Raw genomic sequence first — 13,437 nt, forward strand, 5'->3', positions numbered from 1 at the left:
ATTATCTTTTCATCAAAGAAGTTAATGAATTCATCACTGCTGAAGTAAAGGCCATTCTCACTTGGGGAATGCTGCTTTTTAGTTAGCTTTGCGACAGTATCAGAAATCTATTTTGACTCGTGTTTTATTCTCCTCAGGTTGTAAAGGTAGGTTGAACGAGCAGCATTGTAGGCTTTTTCATTTTGCACGGTACTGTCTTTCAAAGCTCGTTGGAAAACTCCCAATTTGGTGGAGATTTGGTCACTCGTGTAACCAGGAGGAGAGGCCTCATTTAACCCAGTATATTAATCAGTCTTGAGCCATGTTTCAGTCAGGCCAATCACATGAAGTTTATGATCAGTGATTAGTTAATTGCCTATGACTGCCTTGGAAGTGAGGGATCTAACATTAAGTAGTCCTATTTTGAGATATGAGCACAGGTGGCCGGTGGCACCTTAATTGGGGAGAAGGGGCTCATAGTAATGGCTATGAGCCTGGAACGGAGGAAATGGAATGGTATTGAGCACATAAAACACATTTCCATGTCTTTGATACCATTCTAGCCATTACTATGAGCCATTGTGGAGTATTATCACAATATCTTTCAATAATGACAGGAATGGAGGAGGTCTTTATTCCAGTGAGATTGCTAATGCGAACAAAACCATGTTTAGTTTTGCCATACCTAGATCGAGGCACAGTCAGGGTCTGAATGGGAAAAACTGAGCTGACTACACTAAGCTGGCAGGCTGGCTGACAGACTACTGCCTGGCCTGCACCCCATCTCATTGTGGAGCTAGAGGAGTTCGAGCCCTGTCTATGTTGATAGGGAAGATGAGAGCACCCCTCCAGCTAAGATAGGCTGTCACTCCTGATCATGCCAGGCTTGGTCCTGCTGTGTGTGAGTCCCAGAAAGAGGGCCAGTTATCTACAAATATATTTTGGGGGGGGACAGAAAATAGTGTTCAAACAGCGATTGAATTGTGCGAGTCTGCTGTAGAGCTCAACACTCCCCTGTTTACAAATTCCCAGTTTCCCGTCATTTTTCTACCATGGCTTGAAGAAGAGATCTAAGTGACTTTGAAATAGAGGACTCAAAAGAGCAGAGGGGGTTTAAACGGTTGTGTGTTTCTCAGTCATCAGATCTCAACCCAATTGAACACTTATGAGAGATTCTGGATCAGCTTTAAAAACCATCAACAAAACGCCAAATTATGAAATTTCTCGTGGAGGAATAATGTCACATCCCTCCAATAGAGTAACAGATACTTGAAGAATCTATGGCATGGCACATTGAAGCTGTTCTGGTGGCTCGTGTTCCCTATGTTGGTGTTTCCTTCATTTTGGCAGTTACCTGTATGTATGCTGAATAAAGGTCTTATTCCAGATTGAAGAACTCAAATGTATTTAACTTTCCCTTGGGACCTGGGCCAGTCATGATCGGGCAACCCTTGAGCCGTCCAGACAAATCTCTCGAGACTTTAACAGCGGAAGGGGATTTTCAAATGACAAGTCATGTGATCTGTTGCTGACAAAAAAACAACTGAAACCGACGGTCTTTCGGCATTTGAAGACGCACACATCTGTCGGGGATCGATCTGATAGCTAACATGCAGAACGCCATTAATTCCGTAAAAGGCACGGCCCTTGGTGTAGCCGAGTTTTTTACTCCAGTGCTGAAGGTAAGCTATATTAGCTGTATCGCTAGCCACTGTAGATTGCTATCACTCAGCAGTGATGTGTAAGATGCTAACATGCTAGCATGCTTTATCGGGAAGTCTTCTCAAGTGCTCTCAACATGTATTATGTAGCTACAATTCGCTGTTTACAGTCCTATTGCAGTGTATAATCTCGGTTTATGAAATATTTAGAGGTTTCATGGCGTTGATGACTGTCTTGTCAATGTAGCTAACGTTAGCTTCGCATGATTTCAGTTATCACACTTGAGAAATGTGACAGTCACTGTTTAAGCAATTAAGAATGGAATGTCTAACCTCCTCTGTAATGAAATTGTTTGCAGGCAGTCACACACGTTAAATATACCAAACTGCCAACTCAACAATAATATTACTTCATTATTTTGTCTGATAGGAATCCAAATTCAAGGAGACAGGAGTTATCACTCCAGAAGAGGTGAGGAAGTTGTCTTTGGTATCATTTGTAACTGAGTCACGTAGAAAGCCCAACAAGTCACACGTATGTAGGCTTTCATCATTTGGGCAAATAAGTGCAACTGAAAGAGATTTGGAGAAGTAGGTCACAATTCCAAAAAGCTCCTTTCCCCCAACCCACAGAGTAATTGTCATCTGACTGAACTATTACAACTTCCTATTAAATCTCTATTTTCTCTCCATTAGTTTGTAGCTGCTGGAGATCACCTTGTTCATCACTGCCCCACATGGAAATGGTGAGTGTCCATTGGAGTAAGATTGATACTCAATATTGTACACGCTACCCCAGGACATGGGTTGGCTCCATCCAAGTCAATTCTGAAATTGAATTACACTCTTATGAAGAAATGCCCATGTTCCGATGTCCAGTTCAACTAACAGGAATTGAAATGGACTTTATCGCACCTCTAATATGATATTGTAGTCAGCTAAATTGCACTTAATTTCTCCAATCTAATTCATCTGATATGAACATGTAATTATTCTGGATGGATGTTATGCTGTCTCCAAATATAGCATCAACTACAGTATGATGTTTTGACAGCACAGTAGTCCCAGATGTCACATCATGTTTATTCCATCCAGGGTGTCTGGGGAAGAGGAGAAGGTGAAGCCGTATTTACCCAAGGATAAGCAGTTCCTATTGACTCGCAATGGTAAGAACTGTGAACTCAAATCAAATGTTATTGGTCACATACACATGGTTAGCAGATGTTATTGCGAGTGTAGCGAAATGCTTGTGTTTCTAGTTCTAACAGTGCAGCAATATCTAACAAGTAATCTAACAATTCCACAACAACTCCCTAATACACACAAATCTAAGTAAAGGAATGGAATAAGAATATATAGGTATAAATATATGGATGAGCATTGACCGAGCGGCATAGACAAGATGCAATAAACGGTGTAAAATACAGTTTATACATATGAGATAAGATATGTAAACATTATTTAAGTGGCATTGTTAAAGTGACTAGTGATCCATTTATTAAATTGGTGCTTTCTCTACAAAACTGTTACTTGTCCTTATTGTTGCTGTAGTAATGTATATTTTGTGTGTGTACCTACAGTTCCCTGCTACAAGCGCTGTAAACAGATGGAGTATTGTGATGAACTGGAAGCCATCATAGAGGAGGATGACGGAGATGGAGGATGGGTCGACACCTACCACAACTCAGGTTGGACACTTTAGACATTTCCTGTGACAATGGTTCGTTTTCTTGGGTCTTTTACCAGGAATACATTATAAATAAAGTTAGCTTTTGGTTTTGTTTGTCCAGGAATGTTATATTTCAGATTGATATTTTAGGTATAGGGGGAGTTACAGAAGCTGTAGGAGAAATCTCATTGGACAACAAGGTAAATATGATGGACCTTACGTTTTGTTATTGAATCCTAGTATTCTGCATTGCTAATGAATGTTTCAAATTAACAACCTTAGATTAATACCATTTCAGACGTCTTAACATAGTTGTATTCCTTTGTTTTGAAAGGACATGAACATGAATGTGAACTCTGGTGCTTGTGGGAACGGAGATGATGATGATGATGATGATGATGAAGACGAGGCAGCAGATATGGAAGGTGTCTACTCTACTCCTCAAGGAATATTCCAAAGACTTGTATAACTAAGCCAAGATTGAAACAAAGAGCTATGGTCTAACGGGAACAAATTAGTCATAGTGGGCAGAGGCAAACACGAGCTAACGAGATCTTAATTGGTGCGTCCTAGCACACGTGCATATTTCCATTAGGGAACACCTATTTGAAGTGGGTTTGTGCAATAACTCTCCTTTACACTCCTAAACAACACCATTTTTTAAAACTTTGGCAACGGGTAAAGTATACAAAACTTACTTGATTATGTTTGTAGCATATTTTAGTTTTGGGGACGGAAAATTGAATTGAGATCAAATGTTTAATCGATGAGAAATTAGCAGAATGTCGGCCAAAATCCATCTCCGTCTTCTCCCACTCCCGGCCGTTGGGCTTCCTTTCACTACCATATTTGGTAGTGAGTGGAAACTCCAAGCGGATGCTTCACATTTATACGTCCGGTGAAATATCTGATATCTCATTGTTCTGTGGTTATACTTCACTAGTTGTGATGTGTGTTTTGTCCTATTTTTTTTTTGTGTATTTTTAACCCCCGCCCCCGCAGGAGGCCTTTTGGTAGGCCGTCATTGTAAATAAGAATTTGTTCTTAACTGACTTTCATAGTTAATAAAGTAATGTAATGGTTCAGTTTGTCTTGTTCTGTTCTTTCAGAGTATGAGGAGAGTGGACTACTGGAAACAGATGAGGTCAGAAGTTCACAGTATTGTTGTAACTTTTATTGTACATTGCTTCCGTTTCCAGGAAGTGTCTCTATTCCCCATTTTTCACTTCATTTTTTTCTTCTTTCCCATATGTCTCTAGGCCACCCTGGACACCAGTAAAATGGTGGACTTGTCTAAATCCAAAACGGGAGAAGCTGGGAGCGATGACATCTTGCAGACTCGAACCTATGACCTCTACATCACATATGACAAATACTATCAGACTCCTCGACTCTGGCTATTTGGATACGATGAGGTAACACACTTACTGTACATTGACTCTGTATCGGTACCCCCTGTATATAGCCTTGCTACTGTTATTTTATTGTTGCTCCTTAATTATTTATTTTATTTTTTACTTCAGTTTATTTTAGTAAATACTTTAACACATATTTTTCTTAACTGCATTGTTGGTTAAGGGCTTGTAAGGTCTACACCTTTTGTATTCTGCGCATGTGACATTAAAATGTGTTTGATTTGTAAACTAGCTCTCAGCAGTACAGAGTCAGCTTAGTGTAACTGGGTTTCTTGGGTAGACCAAAAAGTGCATCCCATGTGCACAGTAACAAAACATGTTGGCATGTAGATACTGCTGTGTGTCCTTTTGGATTGCATTGTGAATATTACTGAGGATGTAAATCCCAAGATGTGTTCTTACAGCTGAGGAAGAATGATGTCTTTGACTTACCTGGGAAACTGATATCCTGGGTTCTACGTTCTGTTGACCATTTCCCCTCTCACTCCTACAGGACAGACAGCCCCTGACAGTGGATCAGATGTATGAGGACATCAGCCAGGATCATGTGAAGAAAACCGTCACCATCGAAAATCACCCCCACCTACCACCCCCAGCCATGTGCTCCGTGCATCCCTGCAGGTAAAAGCAAGAGATCATGAACATGCTTTCATTGACTCAAAGTCGGAGGAGTGCTGATCTAGGATCAGGTCCCCCTTTCTATTCATTATAATCTAAGACTGATCCCACATCAGAACCCCTATTCTGAAAAACTTTGAGTACGGGCCCTGATCCGACTGTAATACTCATCGAGGGAGCGCTTATGGTCCTGTGAACTAATGTTGCCACTTCCTGTTTTGCAGACATGCTGAAGTGATGAAAAGGATCATCGAGACGGTGGCGGAAGGGGGAGGAGAGCTTGGAGTTCATATGCATCCTTTAAGTGAATTGTCGGCTCAGCTGAAGTCAGGTGTTTTTAATGCAGCTTGGTGATTTTAAGTGTATGTATCATTATGGAAGAGGGGCCATGTGATCTATGGAAAATAATGAACGACTTACTTTCCACAGAGTTGCGTTAATATCCAGGGAACGAGTTCATTATTCCTTTCATACCATGGCTATAATTTAACAAATGTTCTGCTTGAAATGTTTTCAACATCCACTGAAGTATCTAGCAAGTTTACTAGATAACTACAGTAGTTGCCTTTGTAACCAAACAAAGAAACCGTCAGTCGTAGCTTGCTGTTATCAAAAATCAAATTCAATGTTTTCAATTCGACTTTTGCTTTCAAACGCAGCTCAAACACTGTAGAATTCAATGGCTATAGTTGAATTCTAACATGCTGATATACTGTGCTTTATAGTGAAAAAGTATTCAAAAATGCAGTGGTATAATTCAATGTAACCCAAGCTAAGATGAGTTGTAAATAGAAGTGATCTTGCTAATATTGTTTCTCTTCCATTCTTGCCTACACATTATTCCTTAACTTCATGTTTCAGGTATCTGTTGATTTTCTTGAAGTTTGTCCAGGCCGTCATCCCCACGATAGAATACGACTACACAAGGCACTTCAACATGAAGCTCCATCCTACAGAGGTGTAGGCTACTCTTGCAAACATCTTTGAGTGTAGGAGGAATCTGTCTTCTGGCTGGCAGCGTTAGTGGGGTATGGAATGTTATCTCTGGGAATGACTCTTGGAATATTCTGGGTACTCTGACCCTCTTTGCGTGGGAATAGGTTCAATCGCTGAGGGGTTGATGGGTGTGTACAGATGTTGCTGTAATCCCAATGATGTAATGGCTTTATGTGGTGACCGATCTCGCAGTGTTTTTGTCTGGAAGATTCTCACTCTGTACTTGGCAAATGCCCAGCTCTGCCATTAACAACCATTCAAAGATAACAATATTTATTTTACATTAATTCACTGACAGACAGGCTTTCAAGTTTTCTCCATTTTGTTTTTATAACCACACCTTTTTTTTACCATAGTAATGGTGCCACTAATGTCCTCTCAAATGCTTACCAATTAAATGTTGTTGAAAGAAATCTAACAAATGTTTTGTCCACATTATAGCTTTTTCAGTGTGATGCTGGACTAATGTTTGGACCTCTTTACTGTTTCAGACCAATGCCAGTTTGTCTTAATGGTAAAGTGTACATGGTCTTTTGGGCCCAGGACCATTGTTGGTTCCTGTAAGTGGGGTCTGTGTCCTTTTTGGGAGTTTTCTTTGCCCAGCTCTTCTTTTTTCCTTTTTTATTTTTTTGGGACCCTGTTCCTAGTTCCACTGTCTTGTCCTGTAGAGATGACGTCATGATTGTGTCATATGAATATGTGAGCGTTACCATTTTTACAGGCTACCTGTATCACCAGATTATTCAAAGACACGGTATATCAGGAGTTTGACTGAGTCTTCTCTAATATAGAAAGATGTCACTTCTGCACAGTGCATTCATTGTAAACTATAGTTCTCTTAACAGTATGTATAACTCACTCATTAATGCTGAAATATTGACTGTAAAATGTCTGAGTAACTGACTCTAGAGTACTTGATCTTTTCCTGAGAATCAGCTGGACAGGTCTGCCCTTTATCTGTTGATCCTATAGACTCCTTGTGTAATAGCTCAGTCGTAACACACTGAACATGTTAAAGTAATGTACATTTATAGCAATAAAAATCCCCAATATCATTGATTGTATACATTATGCTGTTATAAACTGCCTACCACATTATAAAGCACATGGCATCTGAAATTTTATTTTACCTTTTTTACTCAGTCAGTTAAGAACAAATTCTTATTTTCAATGACGGCCTAGGAACAGTGGGTTAACTGCCTGTTCAGGGGCAGAACGACGGATGTCAGCTCGGGGGTTTGAACTTGTAACCTTTCGGTTACTAGTCCAATGCTCTAACCACTAGGCTACCCTGCCGCCCCAAATGATATTATTTTCTCAGCAAATTGATAGCTAAATTAAAATGTATGCCTGGTCTATGAATAGTTATGTCATGAGTTTGTAGCCAGACTAAATTCGTATTTTATTGAACCTTTTTTGACAGTGAGTCATTCTGAAACCAAGGTCTCTTTTACATTACATTTACATTTAAGTCATTTAGCAGACGCTCTTATCCAGAGCGACTTACAAGTTTTACAGATGAGCCCTGCATACACATTAATATAAACATCAATAATAATGGCCAGAATCTGATTAAGAGAATGTAATAACTTTGGTAAGTATACCAGCGTGTGTGCCTCATTTTGTTTTTTAAATACTCTTTTATTTTGTTGCCTTAGACGAACCCTCTCTTGGCTCTCATTTAATTGGCCGAAGGTTCTGTCGTCATTTTACTGCGACGCACAATATTTTCATTTGGTTTTCCATATTGCTGTCAGATCAAATCTAGCGACAGTGGTGGTGGAGGTCATGTTATGGTGTGCTTTTTTGGGTTGACATGTCTCAACTATATCCCACGATCTTACTTTGTGTTTATGGATTCTTCTCTAATCTCCGACCTTCTGAGCCTTTCTTAACTGCGTTTTTGATGGGACCTGATAAAAACCTTACTGAAACAGAGGTAAGTGGAAGGACGAGCATTAGTTTCTTGTTCGTTGTACAAAAAGCAACTACATTTCGCCAGCTAACTCTACAAAATAACGTATTGTTTACATGTGAATATTTGTAACGTTAATGCAATCACCATGCTAATGGTATTTCTTTTACATTTCTTTATCACCAATATAACGTTACAACCAAGAGAACCGGTGGCTCTTCTGTAACTTTATTTTACTAACATTGTTTCTGTGTTCTCGTGCTAATCCAGTTTGACTACAATCCTTGAAATATTTTCTTAATAGGACCACTAGCTCATGTGGTCTCAAATCCTTTGGAGAAAAAAAACAAATTTATCTCAAATCCGAAAATAATTGCTTTTCCCTTGTGGCACCAATGAAGAGATGTAGCCTAGTTAACTAATATGGAGGTTACTTATTGCTTTGTAAGAGCTAAACAGGCAGCAACCTTGAATATTAGCCTTACATCGCATTTTTGTCCATTGGAAGCGTTTATATTTTTTGCCCTTAGTAGTGAATTACAATAACATGGCTGACTTTGTCTACATATCCTCTGTCCACAGCTTGTAAATGAAATCTACCCAATATGGACCTATTCCTACCTCGTGCTACTCTTCCCAGTCTTCCTGGCCACGGACTACCTGTGTTACAAGCCTGTGCTGATCCTGCAGGCGGTGAGCTTGGTAGTGACCTACTTTATGCTAGTGAAGGCCCAGGGTGTGCTGGCCATGCAGCTTCTGGAGTTGTTCTTTGGCCTCGCCACTGCCACAGACATAGCCTACTACTCTTACATCTACAGTGTGGTGGAGCCGGCCCAGTACCAGAGAGTCACTGGTTACTGTCGTAGTATTACGTTACTGGGCTCCGCTGCTGGCTCGCTGGCTGGGCAGCTGCTAGTGTCTGTGGCTCAGATCCGGCTGCTCTACCTCTGTATTATCACATTGGTGTCGGCCATCTTGGCCTTCGTGGCGCCCTGGTTTTTGCCCATGCCCAGTAAGAGCTTGTTCTTCCATAAGCGCCAGGGGACAGAGGGGGAGAAGCCGGTGCATCAGAACAGCAGGGTTCCCATGGATGAAGCAGAGGACCCTGAGAGCAAAGTACCTCTGAAGATTGATGAGGTCACCATGGTGAGCCTCTTTTTTTTGTGTTTTTTTGTGTGATGTTTTTTTGGTAAGACAGGTCACCATGGCCTCTTTGAAGGACTGAGTAATGTTGTTGAACCATGTTGTAGCTCTGTGAGTTAAAACCATTAATTGTTGTTTATTAATTGATGTCATGCAACTCTGCTGTCCCAAATTGAAAGACACTAGATTGACACCATTGAATGCTGCAATACTAGAGCATTTACAAAAAAGACTTTGAACTAAAACCTTGCTTCATCACTCACTTTCAGGAAGCAGTTTTTTTCCAGAGCATTTGAGTCCGTTGATTCTTATGCAAGTTCTTACTCAACTCTGTGTACAATTTTCTTCACTCAGGTCGTGACGGCCAGTGATGGGGGTGGAGCTAGCAGTGGCTTAGTGGACGTGTTAAGGATCCTATGGGAAGACTTCCTGCAGTGCTACTCATGCCCTGCCCTCCTGGCTTGGTCGGTGTGGTGGGCCCTCTCTACGTGTGGCTACTTCCAGGTGGTCAACTATGTTCAGGCCCTGTGGGAGAAAGTCCTGCCCTCCCAGGAGTTTGAGATCTACAATGGATACGTGGAGACCGTCTCCACCTTGTTAGGTAAAGTTGATGATGAAGTACCGTTTCAGATTAATTAGAACCTGAGAATATACTACTTGAACTGATTAAAGAATAGTCTTGCGTTACCATACTTCCAAGTCAGCCTGGAAACAGAACTAATCAAATAAGAATGCACATTTTAATTTCAATGCATGTTCTGTTTGTCTGCTGACTGATCACGCCCCTGGTGTCTGTGCTTAGGTGCGTTAGCAGCCTTCGGGGTGGGCTCCATCAAGGTCTCCTGGGCAGTCTGGGGAGAGCTGGCTCTCTGCATCTTCTCAGTGGTCATGGCTGTGGCTGTGTACCTCATGGACACCATCAGGAACATCTGGGTGTGCTACACCTCCTATGTGGTCTTCAGAGCCACCTACATGCTGCTGATAACCATCGCTACGTGAGTAGGACAGACAGACATCCTGACCTACAGTACATGATCGCTACGTGATTAGGACAGACAGACATCCTGACCTACAGTACATGATATAACCATCGCTACGTGATTAGGACAGACAGACATCCTGACCTACAGTACATGATATAACCATCGCTACGTGATTAGGACAGACAGACATCCTGACCTACAGTACATGATATAACCATCGATATTAACCAGACATCCTGACCTACAGTACATGATATAACCATCGCTACGTGATTAGGACAGACAGACATCCTGACCTACAGTACATGATATAACCATCGCTACGTGATTAGGACAGACAGACATCCTGACCTACAGTACATGATATAACCATCGCTACGTGATTAGGACAGACAGACATCCTGACCTACAGTACATGATATAACCATCGCTACGTGATTAGGACAGACATCCTGACCTACAGTACATGATATAACCATCGCTACGTGATTAGGACAGACAGACATCCTGACCTACAGTACATGATATAACCATCGCTACGTGATTAGGACAGACAGACATCCTGACCTACAGTACATGATATAACCATCGCTAAGTGATTAGGACAGACATCCCCTGAAAACCATATGATGCCCAGGGATTTAAAGTTTGTTAGTAATGTTTTGACTCAATTGTATCATTGCTGTAGGCTTCTACTGTAGCTAGGTGTCTACCTATGACATATCTTAACTGTGTATTCAATTTCATCTTTCTACTGTGTATTCAAACTCTACTTTTTATGTTTTAAATTGTATTTCTAAAGACAATCTTTTGTGCTCCACCAGGTTTCAGATTGCTGCCAACCTGAGTATGCAGCGATATGCCTTAGTGTTTGGAGTGAACACTTTCATTGCCCTGCTGCTTCAGACTCTGCTTACTGTTGTGGTAGTGGACTCTGTCGGGCTGGGCCTGGACATTTTCCCACAGGTAACTTGTCTAAAGACAATACTATCCATGATGTTTGGATGTGAAATATGTTTTGCTTTTAAAGAGTCGTATTACTGTTACAACACTGATGTAGCTTGATAAATATTTTCTCTCTCTCCGTCTCACAGTTTCTCATATACGCCAGCTACTTCGCTGTGATCGCAGTGATCTTCCTCATGGCCGGGCTGTACAAGCTGGTGTTGAGGAGAAGATCCCAGCCAGTGGCCCAGCCTCAGACTGATAGTGGAGAGACTGAGTCAGACTGCCTTAGCAGAGACTCTCCTCCCCTCAACGAGCTGCAGCAGATCACAGGGACATGACTACCTGTTTATGGTGCAGTACTACAGAGGAACACGTCAGGACCAGTGTTGGACCCAATTCCACTTAAACTCAGTCAATTCAGGATGATTTGAAATGGAATTGACCCCAACCGGGGTCATCACACCATGCAAGTGTGTTGTACGCCTTCGCTTGCTCAAGCACATGGTTCATGGATTGGGTGCAGGCCTAAAAACACTTGCAGAGTATAACATGTTAATGTTTATATGATAGCCTTATGGGTTTAATGAAAATGTGTAGTTCGCCTATATTTAGGCTTTGTTTGTGGTGTATGTTGCATAATGGTCGTCGGCCTGCTATCTGATTTTCACACTTCAAATCCTTGTCTTAACTACCAAAGGCAGTCAAAGGATAAGCAATACATGTTACATTCTGAACTGCTGGAAATATGTTATGAATTGTTAGAGTTCAATTGTTGCAAGAATAGCTTTTTATAAAATGTACCCACAAGCATCGAATCAAATGTCGCAAAGATTTAATTGATCAGCAATAGATTGTCAAGTGTCTTAAGATAAATATGGCCATCTAATATCTAGCTACTACGTGTTAACCATACATTCATGGGTCAAAAATGAAAAGCATATGTAAGTGATTGACATGGAGTTGGAGGCCATATTTACAGTATATTATTGTATTATATTCACTGGCCTTGAATGTAGGTCTACCACTGAAGTGGTTCAACTATACTGTATTAATACAAATTAGCTTGTTTTTACTATCAATACAAATCCCAGTAGTTGAAAGGCTGAGCGCTGTAGCAGATGACTGAAGGTGATGATTATGTACTGAGAGCTGATTCAGTGTTGTCTGGTGGTCACTGAAAGCCCAAAAGCATCTACAGTACATGTTCTAACTTACCGCTTACACAACGTGCTGCCTCTGTTACAAGAGCATCCCCTAAAATAGTCAAAAGATTAGCCTCGTTCTGTTTTCTTTAGTCATAATGAGAACCTTGTCATCTTTAATCATGTTGGTAACATATTTATGTCATGATACTAAGGCCTGGATTCAATCAGATCGAGTGTTAACCGCAGTTAGCTGACACCCGCTAATCGAAGTGTAGATGACATCTCACATTCCACTGTTCTAACTTGTAAACAAGGCTGCATGGGACTTCATGCAGCCAATGGCGAGGTCCGCTTTAGGTGTTATGCTGGGAGCAGCTTGTGGATTTGACAGCTCTAAAGCATTTCCACCTCCGACACCGCCAAAACAACCGCTATGCAGATGGTATGATTGAACAGAGCACCTAATTATAGTAGGCGTTTTACAGATCAATTCATGTTTATTTTATATTTTTACAATATGTTCATTTGGACTTCACAGTCACTACATTCTCTCTTCAGTCTTCCCTGTTTTTGTTCTTATGTGTAATGTTTTTCAATAAACAAATAGTTTTGTAGTATAAAAGGTTTACAAATGTAGGACATTTGTTTCTTCTTTCTGAATACAAACATTTGTGCTCACGTCACCCAGCATGCATCATAATATCAGTACGTATTTAAAACAACTCTAGTGTTGAGACTGAAGCAACCTGATGCTTTTATTCTGGTTACATAAATATACAAATGTAGCTTCTAATCCAGATACTGGATTTTTATTCATATTCAATAGTTTCATTGCAATTACCATGTCTTTGTAATTAGTACTGTAACTACCTAGTCATTCATACTGTAACTACCTAGTCATTCACACTGTAACTACCTAGTCATTCATACTGTAACTAACTAGTCATTCATACTGTAACTACCTA

At 40.7% G+C, this 13,437-nt stretch overlaps 2 protein-coding genes across 4 annotated transcripts; both read left to right on the plus strand.

Moving 5' to 3' along the window:
* Positions 1-1,487: 1,487 nt before the first annotated feature.
* Positions 1,488-7,393, plus strand: atg3 (autophagy related 3). 2 transcript variants are annotated; one of them, XM_029643544.2, is made up of 12 exons: positions 1,488-1,661; positions 2,071-2,112; positions 2,337-2,386; positions 2,700-2,806; positions 3,221-3,328; positions 3,460-3,509; positions 3,644-3,734; positions 4,419-4,453; positions 4,569-4,724; positions 5,218-5,345; positions 5,567-5,635; positions 6,204-7,393. In XM_029643544.2, the coding sequence occupies exons 1-12, from the start codon at positions 1,590-1,592 to the stop codon at positions 6,304-6,306; spliced, it is 1,011 nt and encodes a 336-aa protein (XP_029499404.2). In that variant the 5' UTR covers positions 1,488-1,589; the 3' UTR covers positions 6,307-7,393. The 2 variants fall into 2 exon arrangements, with proteins under 2 accessions (XP_029499404.2, XP_029499405.2); XM_029643545.2 differs by having other exon boundaries at positions 1,490-1,661; positions 2,736-2,806.
* A 465-nt stretch (positions 7,394-7,858) lies between these two features.
* On the plus strand, positions 7,859-13,108 carry slc19a2 (solute carrier family 19 member 2). 2 transcript variants are annotated; one of them, XM_065023318.1, is made up of 6 exons: positions 7,859-8,277; positions 8,836-9,390; positions 9,751-9,997; positions 10,199-10,391; positions 11,204-11,345; positions 11,474-13,108. In XM_065023318.1, the coding sequence occupies exons 1-6, from the start codon at positions 8,155-8,157 to the stop codon at positions 11,663-11,665; spliced, it is 1,452 nt and encodes a 483-aa protein (XP_064879390.1). In that variant the 5' UTR covers positions 7,859-8,154; the 3' UTR covers positions 11,666-13,108. The 2 variants fall into 2 exon arrangements, with proteins under 2 accessions (XP_064879390.1, XP_064879389.1); XM_065023317.1 differs by having other exon boundaries at positions 7,860-8,277; positions 8,836-9,399.
* The last annotated feature ends 329 nt before the right edge of the window (positions 13,109-13,437 follow it).

This window comes from Oncorhynchus nerka, linkage group LG2 (assembly GCF_034236695.1).
Source record: "Oncorhynchus nerka isolate Pitt River linkage group LG2, Oner_Uvic_2.0, whole genome shotgun sequence".
NCBI lineage: Eukaryota > Metazoa > Chordata > Actinopteri > Salmoniformes > Salmonidae > Oncorhynchus > Oncorhynchus nerka.

Excerpts from the sequence above, each read along its gene's own strand:
- atg3 (XM_029643544.2), top strand. The coding sequence starts at position 1,590 with ATGCAGAACGCCATTAATTCCGTAAAAGGCACGGCCCTTGGTGTAGCC. Across the intron at positions 2,807-3,220 it reads GTTCCTATTGACTCGCAATG|TTCCCTGCTACAAGCGCTGT; the intron begins GTAAGAACTGTG and ends GTGTACCTACAG. Across the intron at positions 4,725-5,217 it reads GGCTATTTGGATACGATGAG|GACAGACAGCCCCTGACAGT; the intron begins GTAACACACTTA and ends TCACTCCTACAG.
- slc19a2 (XM_065023317.1), top strand. The coding sequence starts at position 8,155 with ATGTCTCAACTATATCCCACGATCTTACTTTGTGTTTATGGATTCTTC. Across the intron at positions 8,278-8,835 it reads AAAACCTTACTGAAACAGAG|CTTGTAAATGAAATCTACCC; the intron begins GTAAGTGGAAGG and ends CTCTGTCCACAG. Across the intron at positions 10,392-11,203 it reads CTGCTGATAACCATCGCTAC|GTTTCAGATTGCTGCCAACC; the intron begins GTGAGTAGGACA and ends GTGCTCCACCAG.